General features: G+C 41.5%; 2 protein-coding genes across 3 annotated transcripts in view; both read left to right on the plus strand.

Annotated features, from left to right (window-relative positions):
* ADK (adenosine kinase) overlaps positions 1-25,346 on the plus strand; it is a 629,414-nt gene that overhangs the window by 574,284 nt on the left and 29,784 nt on the right. The window lies entirely within an intron of this gene.
* LOC118828520 (actin-related protein 2/3 complex subunit 4-like) lies at positions 15,268-15,874 on the plus strand. The gene has a single exon (XM_036735190.1). It carries the CDS (start codon positions 15,268-15,270, stop codon positions 15,772-15,774), a length of 507 nt encoding a protein of 168 aa, XP_036591085.1. The 3' UTR covers positions 15,775-15,874.

Raw genomic sequence — 25,346 nt, forward strand, 5'->3', positions numbered from 1 at the left:
TGAGAGGCCAGACTTCCAGAACTGTGGATGTTCTGGGATCCTGTCTGTGTTTGCTGCTTACACTCTGATTGGCATTCTGAGGCTTTTGTTGGAATTGAGCCCCCACCGTTCTGACTCCAAACTGTCCATTGCCTCTGGTTCCCAGAAGCTCACAGCTGTTCTAAACATTTGTGACTGCACGTCATTGGGGCCTTAAGGCATTTGTCCTGTCCGCCCTGTTTCATGTCAGCCCACTTCAACTCATGACACAGTAGTTGCCTGAGTATCCTACTGCCGCCCATCACCCAGTAAACCATACTTTAGTTCCAGCATGCTGGCCAAGGACCAGAAACTTTATGGGGATTGGAGGGAAAGAGGAAAAAAAGGGCTAGTAATTCTATTTTACTGTTTGTTATCACTCTTCAGTATTGAGCAGCCTGACTAGTCACATGGGGATATATTCAAAGAGATCCATCCAGTTCCTCCAAATGGAAAGTTAAGAAGGCCATAGTACTTTCCTAGCGTATAGAGCTTTCTCTACAACAGCTCTGTGAGGCAGGTGTTATCATCTCAACTTTACAAATGAGAAAATTCAAACATGTAGGTACTCTCTAGGTCTTCTGACTTTAAAGTTCAGTGCCCTTCCTACTAAAATTCACTGACTCTCAAGAATTAGAGTCTTGGCTTACTTAATTAATCTTTAGTTTAGGGCCATGGTGCTATTCAGTGAGCCTGATGTTCAGGGAGTTAAAATTTCTGTAACTTAACATGTAGCAAATGATTAACAAATGCTTTTTCATTCATTCATTTGTTCCTCTGCCTAGGCTGATTGAATTGTTGTTCTTATAAAAGACAGCCTATGGTCACAGCACTTTGTCCTCTTATTTGTCTGTGTATGTGTCTTATCTGCCATGTTAAGCTCTTAGAGAGTAGGAACAGAGTATTTATAGCTCTCTCAGTGTTTTGCACACAGTGGGCACTTAATAAATGTTTATAGAATGAATGAATGAGGGGATCTCAAGGGTTTAACTTCATTTCTTAGGAGAAGGAATCACAAAATGGCAGAAGAGCTTCATGAGTGTTGCTGAATCAGACAGTCAGTCAGAAAGTATTGAGCACCTACTTGCTCTGTGTGGTAATCTACAGGTCTTGCCAGATGGAAGTGATCCCTGACTTGGAGGAGCTTTATCCTTTGAGGCAGTTGATTTACCATAACCTCTGTTGTTTTAATAAAAATAAACAATGAGGATTTGGCTTGAGGTTCCTAGGCCCTCTGGGAAGCTTGCATCCCACTTACAAGTGAAGTTGTTACATTATGGGAAAAACCAAATACCAGCATGTTTTACAGGTCCTGGGAGATATAAAGCATAGGAAGCTCCCACCAGAAAATATAAGTCCTCAAAAAAAAGGGCTCAGTAGGTGGAAGAGTAATACCATCCTATCACAATGACTCCTGTTGCTACAGAATGTTATTATAAATCATTCTCAAATCACATCTACACCACAGTCAAACCAATTCTAAATGCTGTTCTTGCTGATAAAGATTGGTGGCAGTATGGGGGAAACCAAGTGGCATTCATCCCAGATGTCTGTGTTAAGCATTCATGGAAAAAAAACCCAACACACCCTTTATCAGGTGAGACTAGAGAAAAAACCTTCTTTACCTAGGATTCAATTATCAGCTCATGTTTCATTTCTTTAAATGTTCCCCCTCCAAAAAGGCAAAGCCCTTAATTGGCCAAGAGGCAGTAAATACAATGTATAGAAATGATACATTGTTGGATTGGTGAGCTTGGGAAAGGGACACTGGAGTTGGCATACCCAAAAGCTGGGCTAGAGAGTGGAGTCGGTCCTTTTGTCTTCCACCTGTGGGTTTCTAGCCGTGAGTGAAATGGGAGAGAAACTTCAGTGGGCAAATTCATTGTTATTATTAGCAATAATAATAGGCTACATTTATATGGAGGTATAGAGTTTGTGAAGTGCCTTCCTCACAGCAACTCCGAGATGGATAATATGGTACTATGGGAAAAGCCCTGACTCTAGAATCAGGTGATCAATACCATGGGGCCTTGTATGAGTTACTTCCCTAAGCCTCAGTTTCTTCATCTGTAAAATTAGGAAGTTGGATTACATGGTTTATGAGATCCTGTCCAGCTTACAACCTGTGATCCGCTAAATTGAGTAGTATTAATATTTGAAAAAGGTCCAGAACACCTTACCCCCTCAAAGAGATCCACAGCCAGAACATTTCAGCCAGATACTGCTTACAATGTTAGAGAGACTGAGACCAGAACAGAAATCTCAGTTGTGCCAACACGTGCATTTCTAGTACACAGATATAGCTCTAGTAAGAATGGTGCCATGAACTTTAAACTGGAACTATTTATGTTGGGCTAGCACCTACCTCTAGACTTGTGTTTGGGAGGAAGACAGGAAGGGCCTTACGGGGCTCACCACCAAAGAGGGTAATAGATCATTAGGGGACCTTGGAAATCGTTGAGTTCAACCAACTCCACCATCTTAGGGCTAGGAAACCAGGGCCCCGAGAGGTGAAATATTTTCATCAAAGCCGCCCTGGAAGCCAGTGACTGAGTCAGGACTAAATCCTTCATTTTCTCTGGCCAGTATTGTTTCCACTGAACCATGCTGCCTTCTCTACTCATTGTTCCTCAGGGTATATATTTAAAGGGAAGATGATGGCTTCAAATGTATAGCCTTGATGGAAGGGTGAACAAAGCCCCAGCTAAATAGGTAGAGGTGCTAGCAGAAATATGACTAAAAATCTCCCTTCCTGTAGAAAGACCCTGGAGAGTCCCACGAAGACTCTCCCCTCTACAGCCGATGAGCTAATGCCTCATATCCAGGCCAATGAACTTTTCCACTCTCAATATCTCAGAATGCCTTGGGTTTTGTGCCAAAGAGGTTTTTACAAGCTGAGGCTGCTCTGTAGTTAGACTTTCTAAGAATTTGAAAACTTTCTGGTGTCAAAGCATGTCTATGCCCCCATGCAGGCATGTGTGTGGAAAATTACATGCATCTACACATGCTTATAAATGTATACACACAGCCTAAATTATTCTTAGAGAATTCATTTATTCATTTCATTTTAAAACTCTAAATAATCAATTGCTGCAATTCAATAGCTCTTGAAATTATGGTTATAAATTGATATTTAATTAAAGTGGCACATTACTAACTTTTTGAGGATAATTACTGTTTGTGACTGGTGAGTGTTCCTTCTGCATTTCAATTAGTTGCTAAAATACATCTTTTTTTTTCAGAGATTTACAACTTGGCTGCAAATTTTTCTTTTGGCTGAAACATGGAGTGTTAAGTTTTCAGTCCAGATGAAAATCTTTGGGGGTGTGGTGGAAAAGTCTGATTCAGACAACTGAACAGCTAAAAATTTCCTCCATTTAAAGAAAAATAAAAGATACTGCCTACAGATTATTAAAATGAAACAACCTTGGCCCAGTGCAAACCGAACTTTTTGGTTTGGGCCTCAGTCACAACTGTTATCCATGCTCAGTGGCTTTAGCAGCTCAGATTATCTATCCGGCAGCTCACTGGGAGCCAGGATTCTAGGGTTTTTCCTTAACATGGCCAAGATTCCCCTAATTTATCGGCTTTTGTTAGCCAGTTTCTAAAGATCTTTATGGTGATAACCTTTTTGGACTCCCCAGTGAAGGGTGTTCAACTGGGCAGGATTTCATTATGACATTATAAGTCACATCTCATCGCAATCAACTCTAAAGGTCCGTCTGGGTTCTTTTTTGTTTTGTCACTATGCCAATAAGGTGAACAGAGCCTCTGGGACAGGGCAGCTTGTAATTGTGTGTAACCTGCATTGTTATTTATGTACTATTATTCCTAGGCATTTTTAGCCTTTGGTTTCTTAACCTCTAAAAATATAGGCATACTTGTCCAGGGATACAGGATTTTCTTGTGGATGTCCTAAAATCCTTGAAGCATTGATATAGGCTGGGAAGAACAGCTAACTCTCATTCTCCCCCAAAGTATTTCCTCCCTCTCCTTCCCACCCCTTTCCCTAAGATCATTCAGTGTGTGTGTCCCCAGACTCTTAAGTACTATAACAACCCAACAGCCACATTGGTACAAGACACCAAACATAATGGGACAAACTATTTGAAGAGCCCAAGCCACAGAAGGTTATTATTCACTCCTTATTCTTTCATTTATTCATTCATTTGTGCAACAAGCATTTACTGAGTATGAGAGACAGTGCCAGGCACTGCAGGGGATACAGAGATGAATTAAATACAGTCCTTGTCCTTGTGAAGCCCATGTGGGAAGAAGTTCACTGTGCCTTCTCCAACAAATAAAGGAGAAGAGTACACTTTATTTAGATTAAGGATGTAACCATGCACTCAGCCAAGATTTTGAGGACTCATCCTAATTGTAGAAGATATTCCATAAAGCTTCTTAGGTAAGAGCATAGACATGATTCCAGCATTTTCTCCAGTGTTTCCCAGAATGGGATATGAGAAATCCAGTGGCCCCCAAGGAGATCAGCAGTTGTTCCTAGGGTGGAAAAAAGAACCTCTGAAAAGGAAGTGGTCAGCAAGGACATCAGGTAGGGACTGAGAATGGCCCAGCAATTTGAGGGTGCAAAGAGGAGCAGCACCCCCTTCTACACCCACTTCCTGGTAAAAGGCTTAAAAATCAAGCTGAGCTGTCCTTTGTTGTAGTTAAACTGGACTTGCTCCAGGCTTTTCTGCTATTGGTCCTGGTTCTTTTATGGAGTTAGTGACCTCCTTGGTTATATCCCATCACACTTTATCAGTTACACCTTGGAACAGAACGTATATCTGTGTCATGCGGTCATCCCCAAGCTTGGGTTTTGTCTTTCCCTCCCAGCTCCTGCCCTCAGTCAGCACCTACTGTGGGTCAGGCAAGGTACTAAGAAGAGGCACACAAAACAAACAAGCCTCAGAACTTAGTAAATTGTAGATCCTCCTCCTCATTAGGACACAAGAATGGGGGCAGGGGTGGAAAACAAACGATTCAATTAACCATGCTGGTCTTTGAGCAGGAGTGTCCTTTGTATTTTTGGATCTGGAATGCTGTGTACTGAGCTCTTCTTTAGAAATAGAGTATCCAGTGGACTTTAGCCAAGGTGGTGAAAAAAAGAACTTGAAAAATCTCAGATGAGGAACAACTGAAAGGGAGACATAATCGTTCTCCCAAAGTACAGGAAAAGCTACCATGGAGAGGAGAGGAGAGACTTAGCGGGTGGGGGCCAGTCTGCTTCCTGAGGCATTAGAACGGTAGGGCAGGCACCCAGCACGGGTGAGGTGACTGCCTGTAACGGCTACTGCAGAAGGGACTAATGCATCCTCAGGGGTAAGGGTCAACTCAGTGACCTCTGAGGCCCCTTTCAACTCTTAAGAGTCTAGTTGCACAGCTGGCAAATGTTTGAGGAAGAATTTTAACTCAGGCCTTCCTTCTGACTTCAAGTCTGGCATTCTATATCCCACATAACATGGTTCTTGGTGTAGGATTAAGTTCTAGAATGAGGAGCATTTGTAAATTGCTTTAAGGATTGCAAATCCTTATCTGACCCTCACAACAGCATGGGGAAACCAGGTGCTCTTACTATCCCCACTTTACAGGTGGAAAAACTGAGGCAGGCAGCAGTTAAATGATTTTCCCACAGTCACCCAGCTAGTAAATATCTGAGGCTGGATTTGAACTCAAGTTGTCTTTAAACTCCAGGCCTAGCACTCTGCACTGTACCACCCAGCTGCCTTTATCTTCTTAGTACTTTGAACAGTAAGCATTATAAGAATTTAGAAGCGAGAGTGATCCTGTTTGGGCTGGAGTGTTCAGAGCATATTTCAGAGAGGAGGGAGCATTCGATCTGGGCCCGAATAAACACCCTGTCCAGGAACCTTAGAGATGTTGCCCACCTCCCTTCCTTTGACAGATAAACAAACCAAGGCCTTGAGAGGTAAAGAGTCACACGAGTAATAAGGGACAGTTAGAATTTGAACCCAGGTCCTTAGCCTCCAAATCTAACACTCTTTCCCCTACATCTCACTAACTATAATTCCAAAAAAGAAGTTATTCCATCTTGTTCTCCCTGGAGCAGCCCAAAATACCCTGACCCCCTATTCTCCCAGGAAGAGTCAGCAAAACTAGCAAATGTGGGAATAGGAATGTCATCTTTAAAGGAAAAAAGGAACAAATACCGGGATAAAGAGCCAGACTTTATACATTATTCTAAAAGATCATTAGCAGTAAACAACCCCATGGAGTTCCAGAGAAGATTTTACTAGGGTTAAAGAAATTGTAGGGAGAAAGAACTACACGTCTCTCAGTGAAAGAACTAGGGGCAACCCCTTGAAAGATTCAAGATTGGTTTGGTTTAAAGATGATAAATGGAGTAATGCAAAAGGCTAATGAATTCAGTTGAGAAGGAGGTTTGTAGCGCGGTGGCACAGAAGTCAGTGCCGGGTGGGATCTTATTAAGCGTCTTTTTTAATGATCAAGAAGAGGGAGTAAATAGCACATTAATGAAATTTGCAGATGATACTAAATTGGGAGATATTACAGTCACTGTTGAGAACACAGGAACACTACTAATGGGCCCGTAGAGGTTAGAAATAGTATTTAGAAAAAAACTGCTACCCGATCCAGGCTGTCAGTATGTGAAATCTGAAATGTGTATCTGTGGGGATGTAAATGTGTGTTTGAGTTAATCCACCTAGCTTTGGAACTTCTGCCCCGGGGGTGGGCTGTCTTGATTGGTGAGTTAGTAGACAGGGTTCTTTATATGTGACAATCCTCAAATTGGCTTTGCCTCACATCCCACCCAGCCACCCACCCCAACCCACTTTGCCGTCTCCCCTCTGCTCCCACTCTTTTGGTTTTCTACCTCTCACTCTAAGGAAAGAAACCAGCTTGGTACTACCACTCCTGCTACAAAGGGGATGTATGTGAGTCAGGTATCCTTTGGATCTGCTTCACCATCCCCGTGACTCTCCAACCAAAATACCCTTCCCTGGCCATCACTCTCCTATGTGCATATTGCCTCTCTCTTTAGAACATAAGGTTCTTGAGGACAAGGTCTTGCTTTTTGTATTCAGAGCTTGGCACAGAGTGCCTGGCACCTAGTAAACACATAATAAATGTTTTTCATTTATTTGTTCTTTGGGAGTAGAATTATCCCCACTTCTAAGACTCTAGAGCAGAGTGGGGAACCTGCTGCCTCTGGTTCTCAACCCTTTTGTTCTGTGAAGCTTGGATTCAGTCAAAGGGTAGCACTTGAGGACCCAGAAGACCACATAGGTGGCCTCAAGGCCACAGGTTCCCCACCCCTGCTCTAGAGTGTGGACTTCAGGAAGAAGAAAATGACAACAGCCGAGGGAGTATTTGCAGCCCAGCTAAATGGGATAAATGTGTCTGAGACAAGATCCTACCTTTGTATAATAATATATAATTAAGCCTTTGTGTCAGTTCCTTGTATCGACCCCCTGTGGCAGACTAAGGAGAGAACGCAGAGAAGGAATACACAAGCCAGGCAGGCATGGATGAGTTACAGTATGGCACAGGGGGTAAAGTGCCTGTTGTAGTGCGATCACTTGGTACCCTTGGAGTATTGGAGCAGTTGTTTAGAAAAAAATCTTTAGAGCAAGTAGTTTAGATTTCTTTGAAAAACTCTGTTCCTTTGAGAAATGGGAACTACAGAATTATTGGGAAGTTAACCTGTTTCCTGTCAATGCAGGGGAAACTGTACCAAAGGATACCGTATCTTGGGGGAAACTAGATATCCAGTGAGATGTAGGTTTCAGAACCCAGCTGCCTGGCAGTTAGTTGGATCCCTGTAGGGTTTTTCTTTGTGTATGACTATAGGTCTGTAGTCTAGCAGTGGTTTGATCAAGTTTGATTAATTGAGTACCCCCATCCACTCCAAAATTACAAATAAGCCCTTTTAAGGGCATCCAATTTTGAGCAGCTCATGTGCATTTTCCTGAGAGTCAGGAAATATGACTGTGGATTGGTAGACAGTGGATTTGCCCCAGGGTGTGGATTGTCTCAGTGCATTTTCTCTGCTCACTGATTTATACAGGCAAAAGGGAAAGATTGAGAGTTTAAAAATAGGGGAATCACCCAGTGAGTCAATCACCTTGAGGGAAGAAGCTCTTAGAGCTTCTAACAAGGGCACAGCAAAGTGGGGTGGGATTTTCTCCTCCCCTTCCCATCCTACCTTCAATTAACAATGGTGTCTTCCAGTAGAAGTATATAACCAACTATAGGGTACATGTTCTTGAATACAGCCTTAGAAGAGAATTGAAGGATATTGCTTCTGAACTCCATCCTTCTGAGTAGTCAAGAAGAGAGTGTGACACTTGGGCAGGCCTCAGAGCTGAGACTCCAAGGGGCAGACCTGCTCGTCCTAGGGCAGGGGGTCTGTGCTCTATCTGAAGAAGCCAAGACAAGGATTTTAGCTTGGTTGGAAGCTAAAAGCTCCAAACTGGCTAACTGGGGAGAACAGTGTGTCCAGCAGAGAGTAGACCCGATGAACCCATCCAAAGAATGCACCCACCAAGAAGCAGGATAAGGATATCATGAAAGGACAGCAAGGCTTTTATCACAGACGTCAGTTCCATGTGTGTTCTCCACTTGTGGGCCCCTCCTATGTAATCCTTCCTACTTGCTCACTCGTTCCATTAATAGGTTGTATTTTTGTGGGAGAGCATATAGCCTAAGTTTAATTGGAAGGTTGTTCTGTAAATCTTTTTCCTGTGCTATCCCATAAGTGCCTTTGCTCTAAGTTGTGTCCTTTGATTAATTATGGAAAGGTAAACAAACACCTAAGCTCTAGTTATAGGAGTGCAAGCCCACAGAGTCTCTTGAACCTGGGGTAGCTGTCCTCTAGAGAATCTGCCCTCATTGTGGAGAGGTAGCCCAAAGGACTGCTACATTGGAATAACTTGTTACTCTGAATGGGTGGAATAGCTTCTGGAAGGTAAACATGACTGTTATGTTTTATACCTCCTCTCAGTCCAGTGAGTGGTAAAGTCTTCTTGCCAATAGTTCAGCTCTTTATGCAGTTATTTGGAAGTAAGGAACAGAGTAGGCAATAATTTTTTGAGTCAGCTTTGCTCTGAGAGCTCTTAGTGATCTGGGACCTTACGCCCCTATGGCAAATCTCTAGGGATGTTTTGCAATTCTTGTGACTCTCTTATTTCAGGTTACTTTGAATCTTTGACAGCAAGGCATACATCAAAGAGTTTTCATCTAAAATGGATTGATATTTACCAGCTTGTCCGTATTCAATTTGGGACACATAAAAGTGCTCCATTTTTAAGTCAACTGAAAGGTACTTATGGTCTTGCTGCACATGAAGTAGTTCTTAGTGGGTATCATTAGGTTTTCTTTGACTGGTGATACCAAGCACACAGCCCAGGTAGCCACTTGTTAGTTTATCTATAAAACATAGAGGCATTTATCACTATTGGCAGCACTGACTTTTATTCCTCAATCTCTTCAAATTAAGACCACCAAATGTAGTCACACGTGGAAAACTGTATTCCACCTTCAGACCATTCCCATCTCTTTCCTCCTAGGTTTCTGGGTTTTACCTAATTTTTGATGTAGTTGGAGAAGCATATATTAATTAATTAACTAATCCATGTAAGCAATGAAATACCCTTGGTATTTTCTTGTGCTGTTCTGTGTACCAGTCTAGTCAAAAGCAAGATTTTGAAAGAGTTATTCTCTATTCTGTGGGAATTCATTCACTGCCTGCTCCACCGACATGGCAACCAGAATCCAGGAAGATACTCTACCCACAGATATTAGAGCCATCTCAAAGTTCCAAAGGAAAATAGAGAGAAACCTATAGATACTTTGAGAGGGAGAAATCAGTCAAGGGTGAAATACTCAGATTATTGGAGCTTAGGAGTTGCTTTTTTCCCTTAAATCACTTTACATTTCCACTTTTGTTCATTCAGCACATTTATTAACTGTTCCAGTTGCTATGGAGATACAAAGATGCATATGCCATGGCCCTTGTCCTCAAGAAACTTATAGTCTAATGGGAGACATAAGATAGGTTATGGCTCAGTACTACACAAAGAAGAATTAATGAGCCCCAGATGAGTGATACAAATGAGAATTCAGAGAAAGGAATCACTTCCAGCTGGGGGATAACAGAAGACTTTGTAATGTGGGGACCATCAGAGCTGAAATTTGTAAGGGAAGGGAAGCTTCCTATAAGTAGAAGGGGAGGAGAGAAGACTGCCCAGGACAGAGGCAGCAAAGTGTTTGGGAAATGGCAAGTGAGGAGTTTGCCTACAACTGGAGGGTTGTTAGAGGAGAGAAATTAATAAGAAGGCTGGAAAAGTCTCTTAGTGACAGATTATGAAGGACTTTGAATTCCAGGCAAAGGTGTTTGGACTTTATTCAGTGGGCAATGGGAATTCCTAGAAAGGTTCTGAGTAGGGAAGCCCAATCAAAGATTGACAGAGCTGTCAGCCTTTGCCGGGAGAGAAGATGGAAGGAGGCAGCCAAGCTGTTAAGAGCCTATTGCACATCATCCAGGATTTAGGTAATCTGAGCCTGAAATTGAGTAGTGACCATTAAAAAGGATGGATTCAAGAGATATTTCAGGGAAGGAATTAATAGGATTTGGCAACTGATTAGATGTGAGATTCAAGGAGAAAGTGAAGTCAAAGGTAGCTTTGAGGCTTTGACCCCAGGTGACTGGTGAGTCAAGAGAAAGGTATAAACAACTCAGGGCACAGTGAAAGCACCAATTTGATACCAGCAGCATCTAGGAAGCCACTTTGAATGTCTGTTTAGAGAGATACTGCCTTTCCAAACATTCCAATCTTTAACATTGACTCTTAAAACTAAAAACATTCCTATCATTAATTTCCAAGTACTAGGACAGTCTGGTTCAAGATTGGTATCCTCTGAAAGAAAAGCAAAGTCATCTGCATAAATATTTTTCTGATCTCAGCAGGAAAAAATTCTTGCACACATGTGGAACACTCAAGAGGCCTTGTTCTAATTATTTAAATTAATTTCTCTTTCAATTGTTTTAAAATACTGTTGTTTCGGGAACCACCAAGCATCAGCTAATGCCGAAAGTCTATAATTATGTGTTAATGAATGACAAGGCTGGCAGTCTCCACACAGGACTGGCATCCGCCAGAAAGCTCTTGGGCTGCTGCTGTTCCACTGAATCGCAAGTCCAGGAATTTTCCTAGAAAGTTCCCACTTTGTCAGGCCAAGGCTCCATCTCTTTACAGAGACCAGGAGCTTCAGTCAGTGATGCCTGATGATCAGGAAACTGATGGATTCATACTGTTAATTATAATAATTATAAATTCACAATCACCCTTAGGTTCAACAGAACCATACCTGAATCCTGACATCAGAGTGTATTAATAACTTATCCTCAATGACGCGCCTTCTTCCATTTGTACATAACACCAAACTTGGCTGTCTGGTTTCAGAATTTGGCACAAAAGTTGGTCCCTTTCCTTTCTCACTGATGTGGCAGCTGAGATCCACAGGCCAATTGATTTGGTGAGCCTGAGTTACTAATGATGTGCTAGAATCTAACAGTCACTCATGCTTGTTCCAGATCCCTTAACACAGAAAGAGACAATGTAGCCTGGAGTACTCTGTCTTTTAATCTTATCACCAGAGAATGGATGGGATGATATATGAGCAAGACCTCCCAGCTTTAGCCTCTAGTCTGTTAAATCCATTAAGACATACTACCTTCTTCTGCCACTTTCTAACTGGTGACTTTGAACAAGTCACATCACTTCCTGTGGCTTCATAAATTGGGTGTATTGGACAAGGTAATCTTTTAGGTACCTCATGGTTCCAAGATTCCATGAGTCTTTGATTCTCATTTCTGAGAAGCAAACACATCGATTTAGATTTGGTTTCATTTTGGGCGGCATAGGCCTTGTGCTGATGGCACAGTCTGGCAAACTGCCTCCCCAGCCAATTATTTCTGTGCCATATGTCAGGGGTCAATAAATCTCCCTAAGGCCGGTCAAAGGCAGCTCTCCTGTATTAGTGAGACTGTCACTTTGAAATGGAGTCATAGCAATGAGAATTCCCCAGGGGGGCTCCCTGTGAATAAGGACTCCTGACCAATCCAGTCACAGATGCATGGAACATCAGTTCCCCAAAGACCCTCTAGCACCTGGGTCACAAGCAATAGCGCAGATGTCAGTCCCAGCTGCTGCTGGGGAGCACAGCTGGTGGAAAGCCCCTCTCGGTCCTGCTCACTCCCCCTTCAAGGAGGCTCTCCACCTGCTACCCCAACAATTTACTAAATCAGAGACAGAGGATAAAACTAACTACACTCACCTACCATTTCTCTTGATGTGTCTGGTGCTTCCTGGCCCTCCAATACAGGAACATGGGCTCATCACTTTATAGCTGGAAAGGACTTTTCAGCTCCTCTAGAACAAGTGATTCGCCCAAGGTCATAGAGGTCAGAAATGAGAGTCCAAATTCAAACACCAACTTTCTCTGACTCCAGGTGCAAGATTCTTGAAACCCTCAAAGTTCACACCTATATGGAAACAGTGTAATATCTGTCAATTCCAGGCTAAGATCTGGGGTTTGCTGAACTGTGTTTGCAACAGCCCTCTTTAGCCCCTCTGATATCCCCAACGGCATATACTTAGGAGAAATGCCTTTGCTGCCTTAAAATTTAGCTCCTGGGATAAGACAGCAATCCAGAAGGCTTTTCTGAACCAAGAAGGCAATCCTGGTCCTTTGTGACTTTCTAGTGTTAAAGGCCCAAAGAGACTCCATATGTAGTCTCAATATCACACAACAGATAAATTTGAAACTACTACAATGCCACACTCTTTCTAAAGTAAGTAAACATCCCCTAATAGGGGAACCCTCTTTTCCATTTTGTGATATTCAGAACCCAAAGTGACCTTAATAAACATTACAGGAATACTCATCGATATTGTATCTCATTAAAAAAGGAAATCAGCCTGTGCACAGGTCTTCTAGATACATATGGTAGCAACATTTATATTAAGCCAAGCAATCTTTACAACGCTTTTCTTAAATAGCCTGGTGTATTTGAAAATAGTACATGGTTATTGGAGTTGTAGAGGAGATCCATGCTTTAGGTAAGAGTTGGAGCTAGGTGACCTCCAAGGACCCCTCCAATGGTGAGATTCTATGGCTCAGCTACTGAATGCTGAGATTGTACATACTGACTTGGATCAGACTTAATAAAATTAACTGACTTAATTCAGTCATATCTGTGTGTCTATGTATACACCAACACAGATAAGCATATGCATATGTATTTGTGTATCTGTAGATATTTACATAAAAGTCGTGTCTATACCAGTGCTATTTCTGGATGATTCTTATTCTTGAGGTTTGCTGCTTCTGAGTTGGCTATTGAGTAAGTTTCACAATAAATCAATACCATGTTAGTTTGAACATTTTTTTCCTTGTGAAGGATGCAAGAAAATCAATGTCTCTGGTGCCCCAGGTCATAATCAATACTTTTAATAAAACTTCCTTTTTTTTTTACCTTTGTACACTTTTGCTCTTATTAATGAGCTTTTCTTTTAGTTTCAGACCGTTAATGGCTTTCTGATAATGTCATCCTGGCCAAGGTGGAGAGACTAGTTATCTGTGATTGAATCTGTGGGTTGGGGTTGGGCTTGAACATGTTAGAAGGAAAAAGAATCAGAATACTTCATGGAACATTTTACACAGAAGTTCCAGGAGAGGTGAAAAGAGAAGAAGGAGGGGGAAAAAACTTTGAGGCAAGTGGCCAATTAGTGTTTTGGGGGAAGCTATCATCTGATATGGATAATGCCATCCAGGGGACAGGACAGAAGCCTAAGCCACATCTATCTAAAATTCAACTCAAACATCAAGAGCGTAGAGCTCTCCTCTGCCTGTAGGCCTAGCACATCAACTTCCTCATCTCCTCTTAAGGAAATTCTTCTCTGCCTCTTTCCACCCTTTCCCCCATTCAAAGGACCCTCTCTCACATTGTCCCAGAGGACTTTGTCCTCATCTAACCTTTGCTCCTCAGCATACTCTATGTTTAAGTAAATATTTTTGAATTAAATTGGTGATGATACTTTTGACAAATCTTAATTTCCAGAATTCATCCTCTTTTTCATCATGTAGGAAATGTAATTTTAACAATATTCTTTCTTGCCTAGGGTAAGTTTTCACCTTCTTATGTTTATGACACATTCCGAAAAGGGTCATACTTTTTATTGTTAAAGGCTGGTAATAATGTGATAATAATGGCTTACTGTCCATCCAAAGCTTCATAAGGAGGAGGGCAGAAGGCACTAGATTTTCACAATGTTTGTGCCTAAATTACCTGCAGTGGAATGAGCCCAGGGCCTCTGGAGGCAAGGAATGAAATGGATCCAGATAGGAATTTGTTTGAGCCCTTTGAAGCCACAGAGGCCTGTTCAGCACACTATTAAATGGCCTGAAAAAACTTGCATGCTAACTTTATCCCTATAGGAAAGAAATTGCATTCAGTATCAAATCCTTAGCCAGTCCGGCTTGAAAATAGCAATGCATTTTCCCCTTCTTATCCTCTGGCTAGAAAAGCAAATTGTTTTTCAACTCTTACAAAGGCCAGGTGAGCAACAATTGTGGATAATCCCCAAATCATTTATATTTACTGTTTTTATTTTATGTTTCTTTGAGGACCATGACACTTCATACAAGAGTAAGCAGAGTTTCAGATATCAGCATCTTGATCCCTATCCTCCATTCTGCATCAATATCTCCATCACTCAGTCAGTAGCACTTATTAAGTGTCTGTTCACCGCTACTGCTCAGCACTGAGCTCGGCCCTGTAGGGAGTATAAAAAAGTGTGACTCCTGGCCTCATAAAATTTGTCAAAGAGACAAAATTTACATATACAAAAAATGAGAACCAGTAAGGGTTAGACCATGTGATACCAATAAAAGTGCAGGTAGAATCTGGTGCAGCCTTCAGGTCAGAGAGAGGACTAGAAGTGCGGAGATGAGTGAAGAGGTAAAGAAGAAGGGGTAAGGAGTCAGTACAGAGGCAGGAAGGAGAAGGGCCTTTGTGGAGAGCGATGGATCAGCCTGACTCAGATCTGAAAATGTCTGTTGGGGAGCAGCAGGAAATAAGAAACAAAAAAGGTAATCGGGGGTGGGGAAAAGCAGTGGGCCAGGCATAACATAAAGACAGAACAAGAATTATGTGAATACTTTAAATTTTAAAAAAGAGAGAGGGGGCCAGCTCCAGCAATGACTGCCACTCTCCACCTCTACCTTAGTGCCGTTCGGGCCACACTGCAGGCCGCACTTTGCCTGAAGAATTTCTCCTCCCAGGTCGCGGAGAGGCACAACAAGCCAGAGGTAGAAGTGAGGAGTAGCAAAGAACTCCGGTTACAGCCTGTGACCATCAGCAGGAATGAGAAGGAAAAGGTTCGGATTGAGGGTTCCATCAACTCTGTTAGAGTCAGCATTGCTGTGAAACAGGCTGATGAGTTTGAGAAGATCCTTTGCCACAAGTTCATGCGCTTCATGATGATGAGAGCAGAGAACTTCTTCATCTTGCGTAGGAAGCCTATGGAAGGTTATGATATTAGTTTCCTGATTACAAACTTCCACACAGAGCAAATGTACAAACACAAAGTGGTGGACTTTGTGATCCACTTCATGGAGGAGATTGATAAGGAGATCAGTGAAATGAAGCTGTCAGTCAATGCTCGGGCTCGTATTGTGGGAGAGGAGTTCCTCAAGAATTTTTAGAGCATTTGACTGGATCTCTGGCTGCTCCCTCCTCTCATCCTCTCTCCTCTCTCTGCAAAGCTGCCCTACTGGAGCTCAGAAGAACCCTGGGGCAAGGGGAGGGACATGGCTTAGGGATGCAGGGCACAGGCTGGAGAGCTTGCTATTGAAAAGAAAACAGCAGTAGACCTGCAAGGCCACACCCAGTGGGTCAGCCTGGCCATCAATGTTCAGTCCCCTGGGCTGGGACAGGTTTTTTTTTAATGTCTTGAAATTTAAAACTCTGTGCTTGTAGGACACTGTAACCTTTTGTCTTTTTTTAAACCAATGTAACCACCTACAGTTGCTTTACTAATCGCTGTGGGTCTGGGCGGGCCTGGAACCAAAAGGTGACTGTGGCCTTCCTCCCCTCTCCCCTTCCTTCTCCCCCCAGATGTGCAGGGAAGAGAGGTTTCAGGCTACGCTTCTTCTTTTCCCTTTGTCCCCAAGGCCTCCTTGGTCCCATCAGAGGCCCCAGGGGCTTCTTCTTGGCTTTCTGAGATCTGCCTGAGGAACTGCTGTCTTAAGATGGCTTGAGGTAGGGGTAGAGTGTGGTAAGACAGTCCCTAATTGTGCCTAGGAGCCCTCAGTAGCTGGAGCCTGGAACAGAGGCAAGTTCTTGCTCTATCCTTGTGGATGTGTAGATCTGCTTCCTGGGGGTCCATTGCTGCCTGTGCTAGAGGTGGTGAATCCTTCCCTACTAGTTGCCCCTGCCAATCAGTGCACCCACCCTTTGCCTGCCCTTCATTATTCTGCTCTTGCACTCCATGTGACTTTTCTTAATCTGGTGACCTCACACCCCATTAAAATCTTTTCCTGCTCTCTGAAAAAAAAAAAAAGAGAGAGAGAGAGAGACCCAGAAGGCCTCCCTCATTGAGTAGATTGTCTGCTGAAGAATGTGGGCAGGAATCAGTCCCACTGGTGTGAGGATGTGGATGGGTGGTGCTCTATGTGCTGAAAGATGGCATGTCCATAATGAGATCATGAATCAGTTAACATACTACAGCATTAGGCAGTGTCAGGCCTTCCTTGAAAGTCAAGGTGAAGAATTTAGAAATAATAGGAAATAATGGAGGACCATTGTAGATTCTTCCCAAGCCAATAGCAGCCTGACCTTGCTGCCCCCTCTTTTTCTCTCTGGCTCATTCATAGTTTCCCTAGTGGGTGGAAGCAGTAATTAAGGGGGAGGTCTTAATTTAAAAGGCCTTTCCTGGTGACTGATCATGAGTGGTATGGAGAAATGAAGCTCCTTCTAGGTTCCATCAAGCTGCATTTGGAATCAGGTAGGTGGTCATGTTAAGAAAGAAATTAAAAACAAAGCAGTGCTCTCTGATATCCTACCCCATTCCTCAGTTTAAGTATTTCTTCACTTGTGGGTGCCCAAGTTTACTCTTGTCCTTACTACCTCCAGATATTCATGCATATTCTTCTGAATTGTTCTCCCTCTTAACTTCACAGCACTACTGGCTAAACACTAGGATGTCTTATTGAACTTACTAGTTTTTCTTTTGGGGGTTAACGTGGTTCATTTATAGAGTCAATGCTGGAAATGACTTCATAGGGCAACCTGTTCTGTATCTGAATTATCAGTAAGTTGGGGGAGGGGGAGTTTGATTGAACTGAACTCTTGAGTCACCATAATGTGCCCCCATTGGTCCTGGTGGTCTCTTCCAGAGCTGAAAAGGCTGGGTCTGATTCTTCTATTTCCTAAGAGCTCTTCAAAGACTAGAAAAGAGAACCAACCTGTTTCTCCCAAGACTTCTCTTGTGGGTAGTTATTTCAATGGTCTTGAGCTGTTGCTTATCCAAGCAGTACAGTTATTTCCCTTGGTGCTCATAAATCAGACTTTGTATTCCCTTAATGACAATTTTTTCTGTTGCTCATTTATCATAAGTTCCTGGTATTATGATTGCAAACTGTGCAGTGTGCCAGCTTACTTCTCAAGGAAGGGAGTTCTGGACTCCACCCTGGTCAAACACATACATTTCCTACAAGACCCCAAGTAGCACTGGCCTTCCTCCTCCTATGTCATAGGACTGTAGAAAGTTAGAGCCAGCCTAAGGGCCTTTGGGACCATCTAGTCCAGCATCTTCATTTGATGGAAGAAGAAATTGAGTCTCAGAAGAGTCACACGAATAAGTGTCTGAGGGAAGAGTTGATCTCTGGTCTTCTTGACTCCAAGCCCAGCAGCAGAAAGAAGACCACCTAATTGTACCTTTTTATTTTCTGTTACATCTGTTTCCTTTCACTTTCATCTGGTAATTTGGCAGTGGGGCAGATGGAAAGGGAAGGGGGCAAATTCATCCTTGGGCATTTTGTTTATGAGTCCATTTTCCTTGAAAAGTTTCTACATTTTCTCTTACCAAACTAGTTAGATGCTCCAGGGCATTCGTATAGCTTAGAATTGACCCTTTTTTCTCAAAGACTATCCCAGCAGAGCATACTCCTTGGCAAGTTTGCCCAAGCAGGAAGATCTTCAAGGTAATGGCTGATATATGAGAGCCCAGCTTTTAGTCCAGTTCTTGGGATTCTTATTACCAGAAGGTTGACCACCTCAGCATGATTGTTTTTTAACCCTCAGCAACTTATAAAGAAAATTAACTTTATCTTTTAGACTGGTTTCCAATCTACATTAATAGAGGAATAGATCACTAACTATCCCTGCACTGATAAAATCACAAATCCTTCAAGTTTCAAGGTTTACTATTATAGAACCAAAATGAAATGTTAATAGATCACATTTACAAATCGAAGTATATAGTGAACTGTGAACCAAAAACACAATATAAATAGCAGCATTTGGGGTTCAATTCAGTATACTTTTCCACAAACATTAAAAGTACCCCCAAAAAATACCCTTGAACCACCTAGTAAACCAGTTAAAAGTAATAAATCATTCTCCTTTCTTCCTTCTTTTGAATTTTAATTTCATTTCTGCCCATTTCAAGTCATCTGATATCTTTCTAGGTTTCACCATGTATGCCAGCCTCAGGAGTTTTCTAACCTAGATGTCACAGAGAAACTTGCTTCAGATAGGGTTAAGTTTGAACTACTGACTACCATAGAGGCCTGCTCATTTAAGTGTTCACTTTTTGCATAAACTAGGATGCATTCTCCCTTAATTACCTTTAACAGAAGCAGCTTCTACAAAGTCTTCTTTACAACTACATTTCCCAGATTTATTTTCCTAATATTTTTATTGAATGATTCTTATAAAGATAATCTATAATATCATCCACTTTAGAGTCTTAAATTCCACTTTCCCATTATATTGTACATGATCAGTCAACAAGGAAGAATTAAAAATGAGTTCTTCCCAGAAGAATAAGTCTTTAAAAAAAATCCACAAGAGGCAAACTATTGAAAGGCACATAGATCGTCAGTTGGGTTCACTGTATTAGATGGTTTTGTTGAATTTCTTTTAATAAAATGTTTTTAAAATCCTACATGAAAAAAATTCTACAAAGCTCTAAAATTAATATAGTTTTTTGGTTCATTATTAGTTATTTTCTTACATGGGGAAGTTGGAATAAAAGTTTTTAGTTTTTTTTATCATCGCTTTATTGTCTCACAAAAACTCCACAAGTGCATCCTCCATGCCTGTGTCTCTAGTGCTATCTGTCCACTCTGTACTTTGGTAGATAGCAAGTGATCACAGGAGTTCATCAAACTCCTGATTGTTGCCTTTAGAAACATACTGATGAGTAACGATAAAAGCTTCGAAGAAGTGATGCCCCCACCTGGGTGGCTCTTCGGCTAGTACTGTTTATCTCTCTCTTTGTCGTCAGTGACAACTGGAAAAGAATTTTTAGGAACAGTTGGCTATCTAATAATGGCAAATTTAAAGGCTATGCAAATTGTGCCTGTCCAGCCCAGCTCTTTTCTCTATTATCATATCAATCGAGTCAGCTCATAGCAGACAAAGCAAGGTTATGGGAACCACCTAGAGGATCATGCACCATTAAACATCAATACAGCTTACATGAACATCTGCAATGTCTATCTTATTAACAGAGGATAGAGTGGAAGGCAATAAACAGCTTTCTTCATCATTTAGTTGTAAAATTTTAATATCCTAAAGCATGCATTGTTTATCAACAGTGGCTTCATCAATGATTGTGTAATTATAGTTGGCTAGATTATAATATTCAATGAATATTATCTGTTATTACAGAGATCTGAATTTTAATCTGAGCTCAAGCATATGATTCTAGGCTAATGATACAAACCTCTTGTAATGTGACTTACAGAATTCGTATACTTTGTGTCTTTGGAGAGTCATATTTTCTAATTCTTCTGTCCCTAAGTGCTAACACAAGAATAGGATGGGTTCAATTTGGAAATTACTTTTGACTTTTCCCTAGGCTTTGAGTAGAAGGATGAGAAAAAATCAAGACATAGCGCCAGATGTGGACCCATGGTCCAAAAAAAGAGTACATTACATTTCTCAGAGTGAATCACAGATAAAAAGATGTTTACCCCTGGTCCAAGTAGGAGTGTAGCTCTTCCTAGTCACCTACCCCCAGGCCCTATGGAGGCACACACACCTTTGGAAGTTAGCAGTAAGAACAAAAATGAATGACTGAACGTGTAACTCTCTAAGGGAAGACTGTAAAAGTCAATGGAGGCACAATTAAGTAATCAAGTCTCAGAGATAAAGCCTGATCTCTCCACTCAGTCCTCACCTCCTCTTCTTCTTGGTCAAGGCCTGGCAAAGCCACAGCCCCTGATTCAGCATCACGTTAGCAGGAACACGGAGCAGCCAAGGGTCGGCTTGCTGCTTCTGCGCAGGGAAAGAAGTTGCTCTTGGCACACAGAGCAAAAACATCCAGGAAAAATATCCAGGAGGCTGCTGGGCAACCATACATAAGCTGTCTCAGTAACTGGTGTTGAGAATCATCTAACAGCAAGGAAAGAAAGAAAAAGAGAAAACAACCAATGAGTGTGTTTAAAGGAAATGTGGCAGGGGAGTTGTCTGAACTCTACATATGGCAAGCTAACATTCTTATTTGAATCTGGTTTACATTTAGGGGAAATTGTTAGCCCTATTCATAAAATTGCACTTGAAATATTTCAGCCTGTGGTTACAGTGTCTTTGAAAAGTTTTATTTTAACTGGGATAGTGAATGAGCCCCATTTGGATTGGATAGCTTCTTCCAAATTGATCGACATAGTCATTTCCCTTTTTTTTAAACTTTAAGGTAGGCATGTCTTTTCCTCAACACAGGTTCGAGACATCTGTATTTGTGCATTTAATAATACTCTATTTATGCTTTGACAGCAGATTTTGCTTCCCTTCTCTGACTTTTCATAATAAATTGCTAGCAGCTGTAGCAGAGAAGTATCCCCAGACTGGAGGAAGATGCTACAGGGTCTTTCCTTTCTATTGTGTTTCTTAGGCATAATGGGCACAGCTTGAGTTTTCTTAATATGATGGTTCAACTTTAATTTTCTCCATTTGGGTGATACTAAGAAAGGGATTATTAAAGGTAGCAATGTGTTAAATGTAAGATATAGTTAGTTCCTAGCAAGGGAAAAAAAGAGTCATTAAGATGACATCCTCCAACATAAGCTTGACAGAGTCCTAGCAGTGAGGAGCAAGAGGTCTTGGAGGGGCTTAGGCCTGTTGCCTGGGTATTGTGATTGCATAAGACAACCAATTTTTCTAGCCCAAGACTTGCCTATAAGTGGCAGTAACATGCACAGGCCTATCTGCTTCTCGTAAGGGTCTTCTATACAAACATGTGACTCAAGTACCTTTTAGTGGGAGCTGCCTGTCAGAAGTGTTATTCTAACAACTATGTCCTAATGAGTCATGGTCTCTGTTTAGGGAGTAATCGATAAACTACAAATTAATGTACCATAATTTACATTACAATGCACATGTAATTATTTTGGAGAGGTAAACCCTGTGCACTTAATTTACAACTGTAATTAAGTAAAATCATTTTATACTAATTAGGCCATCCTAAAAGGATCATAGGTTTGTGTAATTAATTATCAAAGGACAATCGGCAACTAATCTAGGAAAAGCTTCCCAATCTGGAGTTTATAAGCCATCTTAGCTCATGTTGGCATTTTACTTTCTTCTATATAAAATCTTATGTGCTCTTCAAAAAATACACTTGGTAAGCCAACTCTGCATTTTTAAACGCATATAAATTTCCAGTTTAGGATGAGCAGACAAATTTTATAACAAGGTACGGGAGGAAACAAAAACTCCTAAACATTTGCTTGGTAGCTAATTTAGAAATAGCTCCATAATCCCTTTAATCACTCAATAGGTAGTTATTAAGCTAGGGATTATACCAAACTTATCCCACTCTCAATGCCAAAAAGTTAACTACTTGGTTATTCTTTTTATATCTTCAGAGTAGAAATCCCCACTATTCAGAATAACTTGTGAGCCATGGAAATATAATGGATGAAGCCATCTCATTCCCAGGTGCTCTAGGCCAAGGTGTCCAGATGACCTGGACATCCTGGGACTTGCCTATACCATGACACTTATCCAAAGTCTACCTGCCCACATTTGGCTTTTGCTTAAAGCCAAGGCAGTTGAGTGTATCAGAGCAGAGGGCACCTGGGATGGGGGGAATCCTCCTATACTCACCATGTTTGGAATACCCTGACTCCAAAGTGGATACAAATAATGGGACTTTCAATGTTAAACAACTTGGTTCTGTAACTTTATTACTCCTTCCCTTCAGGTACTGACATAACCAGGCTTTTTCAGATCCAGGCTCACCAGAACACAGCCCCTCTTTTTCCTGACCATCATTCATTGTTTACAAAGGTTACAAAAAATGTAAAGTGGATAGAAAGATTAATGAATTAATAAATGAAGAAATAAATGAAGGCAGTAATCAGTTACCAAACATTTACTGGGTACCTACTATGCACTTAACAGAGTAGTGCTAGACAGTATCTTTTTTTCTTCACTTTATCTTATTTTTCAATTAACAAGCATTTTCTCCTCTCCTTCTCACTCCTAACTCCCCCCGAAGTTAAAAAGGAAAAAAGAAAAACAAAACCCTTACAGCACATAAGGATAGTCAAGCAAAACAAATTCCTACATTGGCCGTGTCCAAAAATACATGTCTCATTGTGCATCTTGAATCTGTTCTCTCTATCAGGAGGTGGGTAGTAGTCCTCTGGAATCATGGTTGATCATTACATTGGTTGGACATTATCAAAGAGAGCCTGGAGGAGTACTTTCTAAATTCATGTTTAGAAAAAGCAACTTTCTCCATCACAGACTAACCAGAGAAAGAAGTGTGTCCCCAAAGCCGCCTAGAACCATATATTCACTCTAGGGATAATGATGGCTCTTCAGTCTTCTTGCCTAGGTCATAAGGGACTATCGTTGTTGTTGTACAGTCATGTCTGACTTTTAATGACCCCATTTGAGGTTTTCTTCACAAAGATACTAGAGTTGGTTTGCCATTTCCTTCTCCAGCTCATTTTGCTCATGAGGAAACTGAGGCAAACAGGGTGAAGTAACTTGGCCAGGGTCACACAGCTAGTAAGTGCCTGAGGTCACATTTGAACTCAGGTCTTCCTGATTCCAGGCCCAGCACTCTATCCAGTGCTGTATCCACTGTGCCACCTAACTGCCCTAATTTTTTATCAAAAGTTTTTGGTTTTATGTCACCTTCATTTCCCACTAGATTTTTCCCCCCTTCTACTCAGAAAGGATCTTTTCCTAAAAGAATAAGCCCAACAATACATTCAATGTAAGCTTGCATTTTTCTTCATTTCACTCAAGCAAGCAAAGCAGCAAATAAACATGTATTAAGTTTTTACTCTGTGCCATGCCTTATGCCAATTGCTGGCCAAGCTTCTGCTTTGGGTGCACCCAGATTTTCAAATGGTATGTTAAATAACAACACGTCCTTTTAAATGCCCACCGTTTCTCCTATTGGTAGCCTTTCTCTTTGTGTCTCAGCCCAACAGTCTCCCTGCCTTTGAATGTGTCTCTGGCCTAGACAGAGATACACAAGGACCAAGGTAGACTAGGCTGAGAACACGGCAGAAAGTAGACCCCCGAAAGTACCATCTGAAAAAATTACTAACAAGTCAGATTTTTAGAAGTAGTATCTTAAATGTATCAGGATGGTTTGCTATTAAAAAGAACCCTAGGGATAGTCCAGATCTTCTGGAACTTAGAGAATTCTAAAACAAATAGTTACTCCCAATTTGATTTACAAGTTTATATTTTTGATCACAGTTTGTCAACTGCCCTAAAAGTTAAGCATAATTACATTTTGAGTACAGACTCCGCTGAGGAAACATTTTCACAACCCAAGAAGTTTATTGCTCGGCACAACCAGTTCTCCCATTCCTTCTTCCCATTTTGATTGTGTAATGATTGTCGCAGAGAAGAAATCCCATTTTTCCAGCCACATCGATGAAATTTCCTTCTGTTGCCCATGAATCCTAACCATATTTGGCTTTCAGGGTTATTTGGTTCACTGCTCCTTCTCCTTTGATTCAGGCCTAACCCTGGTTCTGAATGCTGCCTCCTAGCTCTGGTGGGCATGATGACTCAGAGCTGGGCCTCTCCCTGAAGTTCCTGGCATACGGGTAGGGCCCCAGAAGAGGCATCCCAGGACACAAATAATGAGACTCTGCTCAGCTGGGAGAAACTTGTCTATTGAAATGTACTGCAGTTTGAAATTTAAAGCATCTGACTTGTGTGTATGTGTATCTCTTTGTCTCAGTCAGCCTCATCTGTTTGTCTCTCTGACACACACACACACACACACACACACACACACACACACACACACACACACACACACACACACACACACACACACACCCCTTTTTGGTGGAGTCATATCAGTTTCCTTCTCTTAACAGTCTGTAAATCCAAGCTTAATGGCTTCTTTTCTTCTTCTCCATCTTATCTTTCAGACTAGTTGTGAAGCATAATTATTTTCTGATGCTCAAGACCCTGGTAAAGGATTCCTGGGCATGAAAAATCTGGATGTCAGGCCTCGAACTATCTGAATTCTTGTTTGTAAATTTGTGACCCTAGAGACAAAATGATCCCAAGCCCTTCAGACAAAAGGGAACCCCTTTTAGGTCTGGGAAAAACTTGAAGGTCCCCAAATACTGCTTGTATCTGTTCTCTGCTTATATTTATGACTTGTGAGAAGAACATTCTCTGGGGTATATAGCTCATCTTGGATATTCTTCTCAGATGCTTTCAATGTGTTTGACCTTGGCCTTCCTGCAATACTGAGATGAAAAGCACTGTGTGAATGCCAAGTATTATTAAAGTTTTATCAGTAAGTGACAAGGGACAGAGAGTAGATCTGTTGCTTAGCAAGCTGCTAGAATTCTCACTATAGTCACTGGGAAAGACTGAAATAGAATTCAGTACCTGAACTAATAGAGATGCCTTTAAAAATACATACGTAGTTACATAGTCAGCCACTGTAATATCATGTCCCTTGATAATCAAAGCGAGAAGCCAGAACAGTCAGAGGCTCTACTTGGGCTTTACTTGGGGTAGGACCAGGTCCTACCCTAACCTGACTGGGCCT

Source organism: Trichosurus vulpecula, chromosome 8 (assembly GCF_011100635.1).
Source record: "Trichosurus vulpecula isolate mTriVul1 chromosome 8, mTriVul1.pri, whole genome shotgun sequence".
NCBI lineage: Eukaryota > Metazoa > Chordata > Mammalia > Diprotodontia > Phalangeridae > Trichosurus > Trichosurus vulpecula.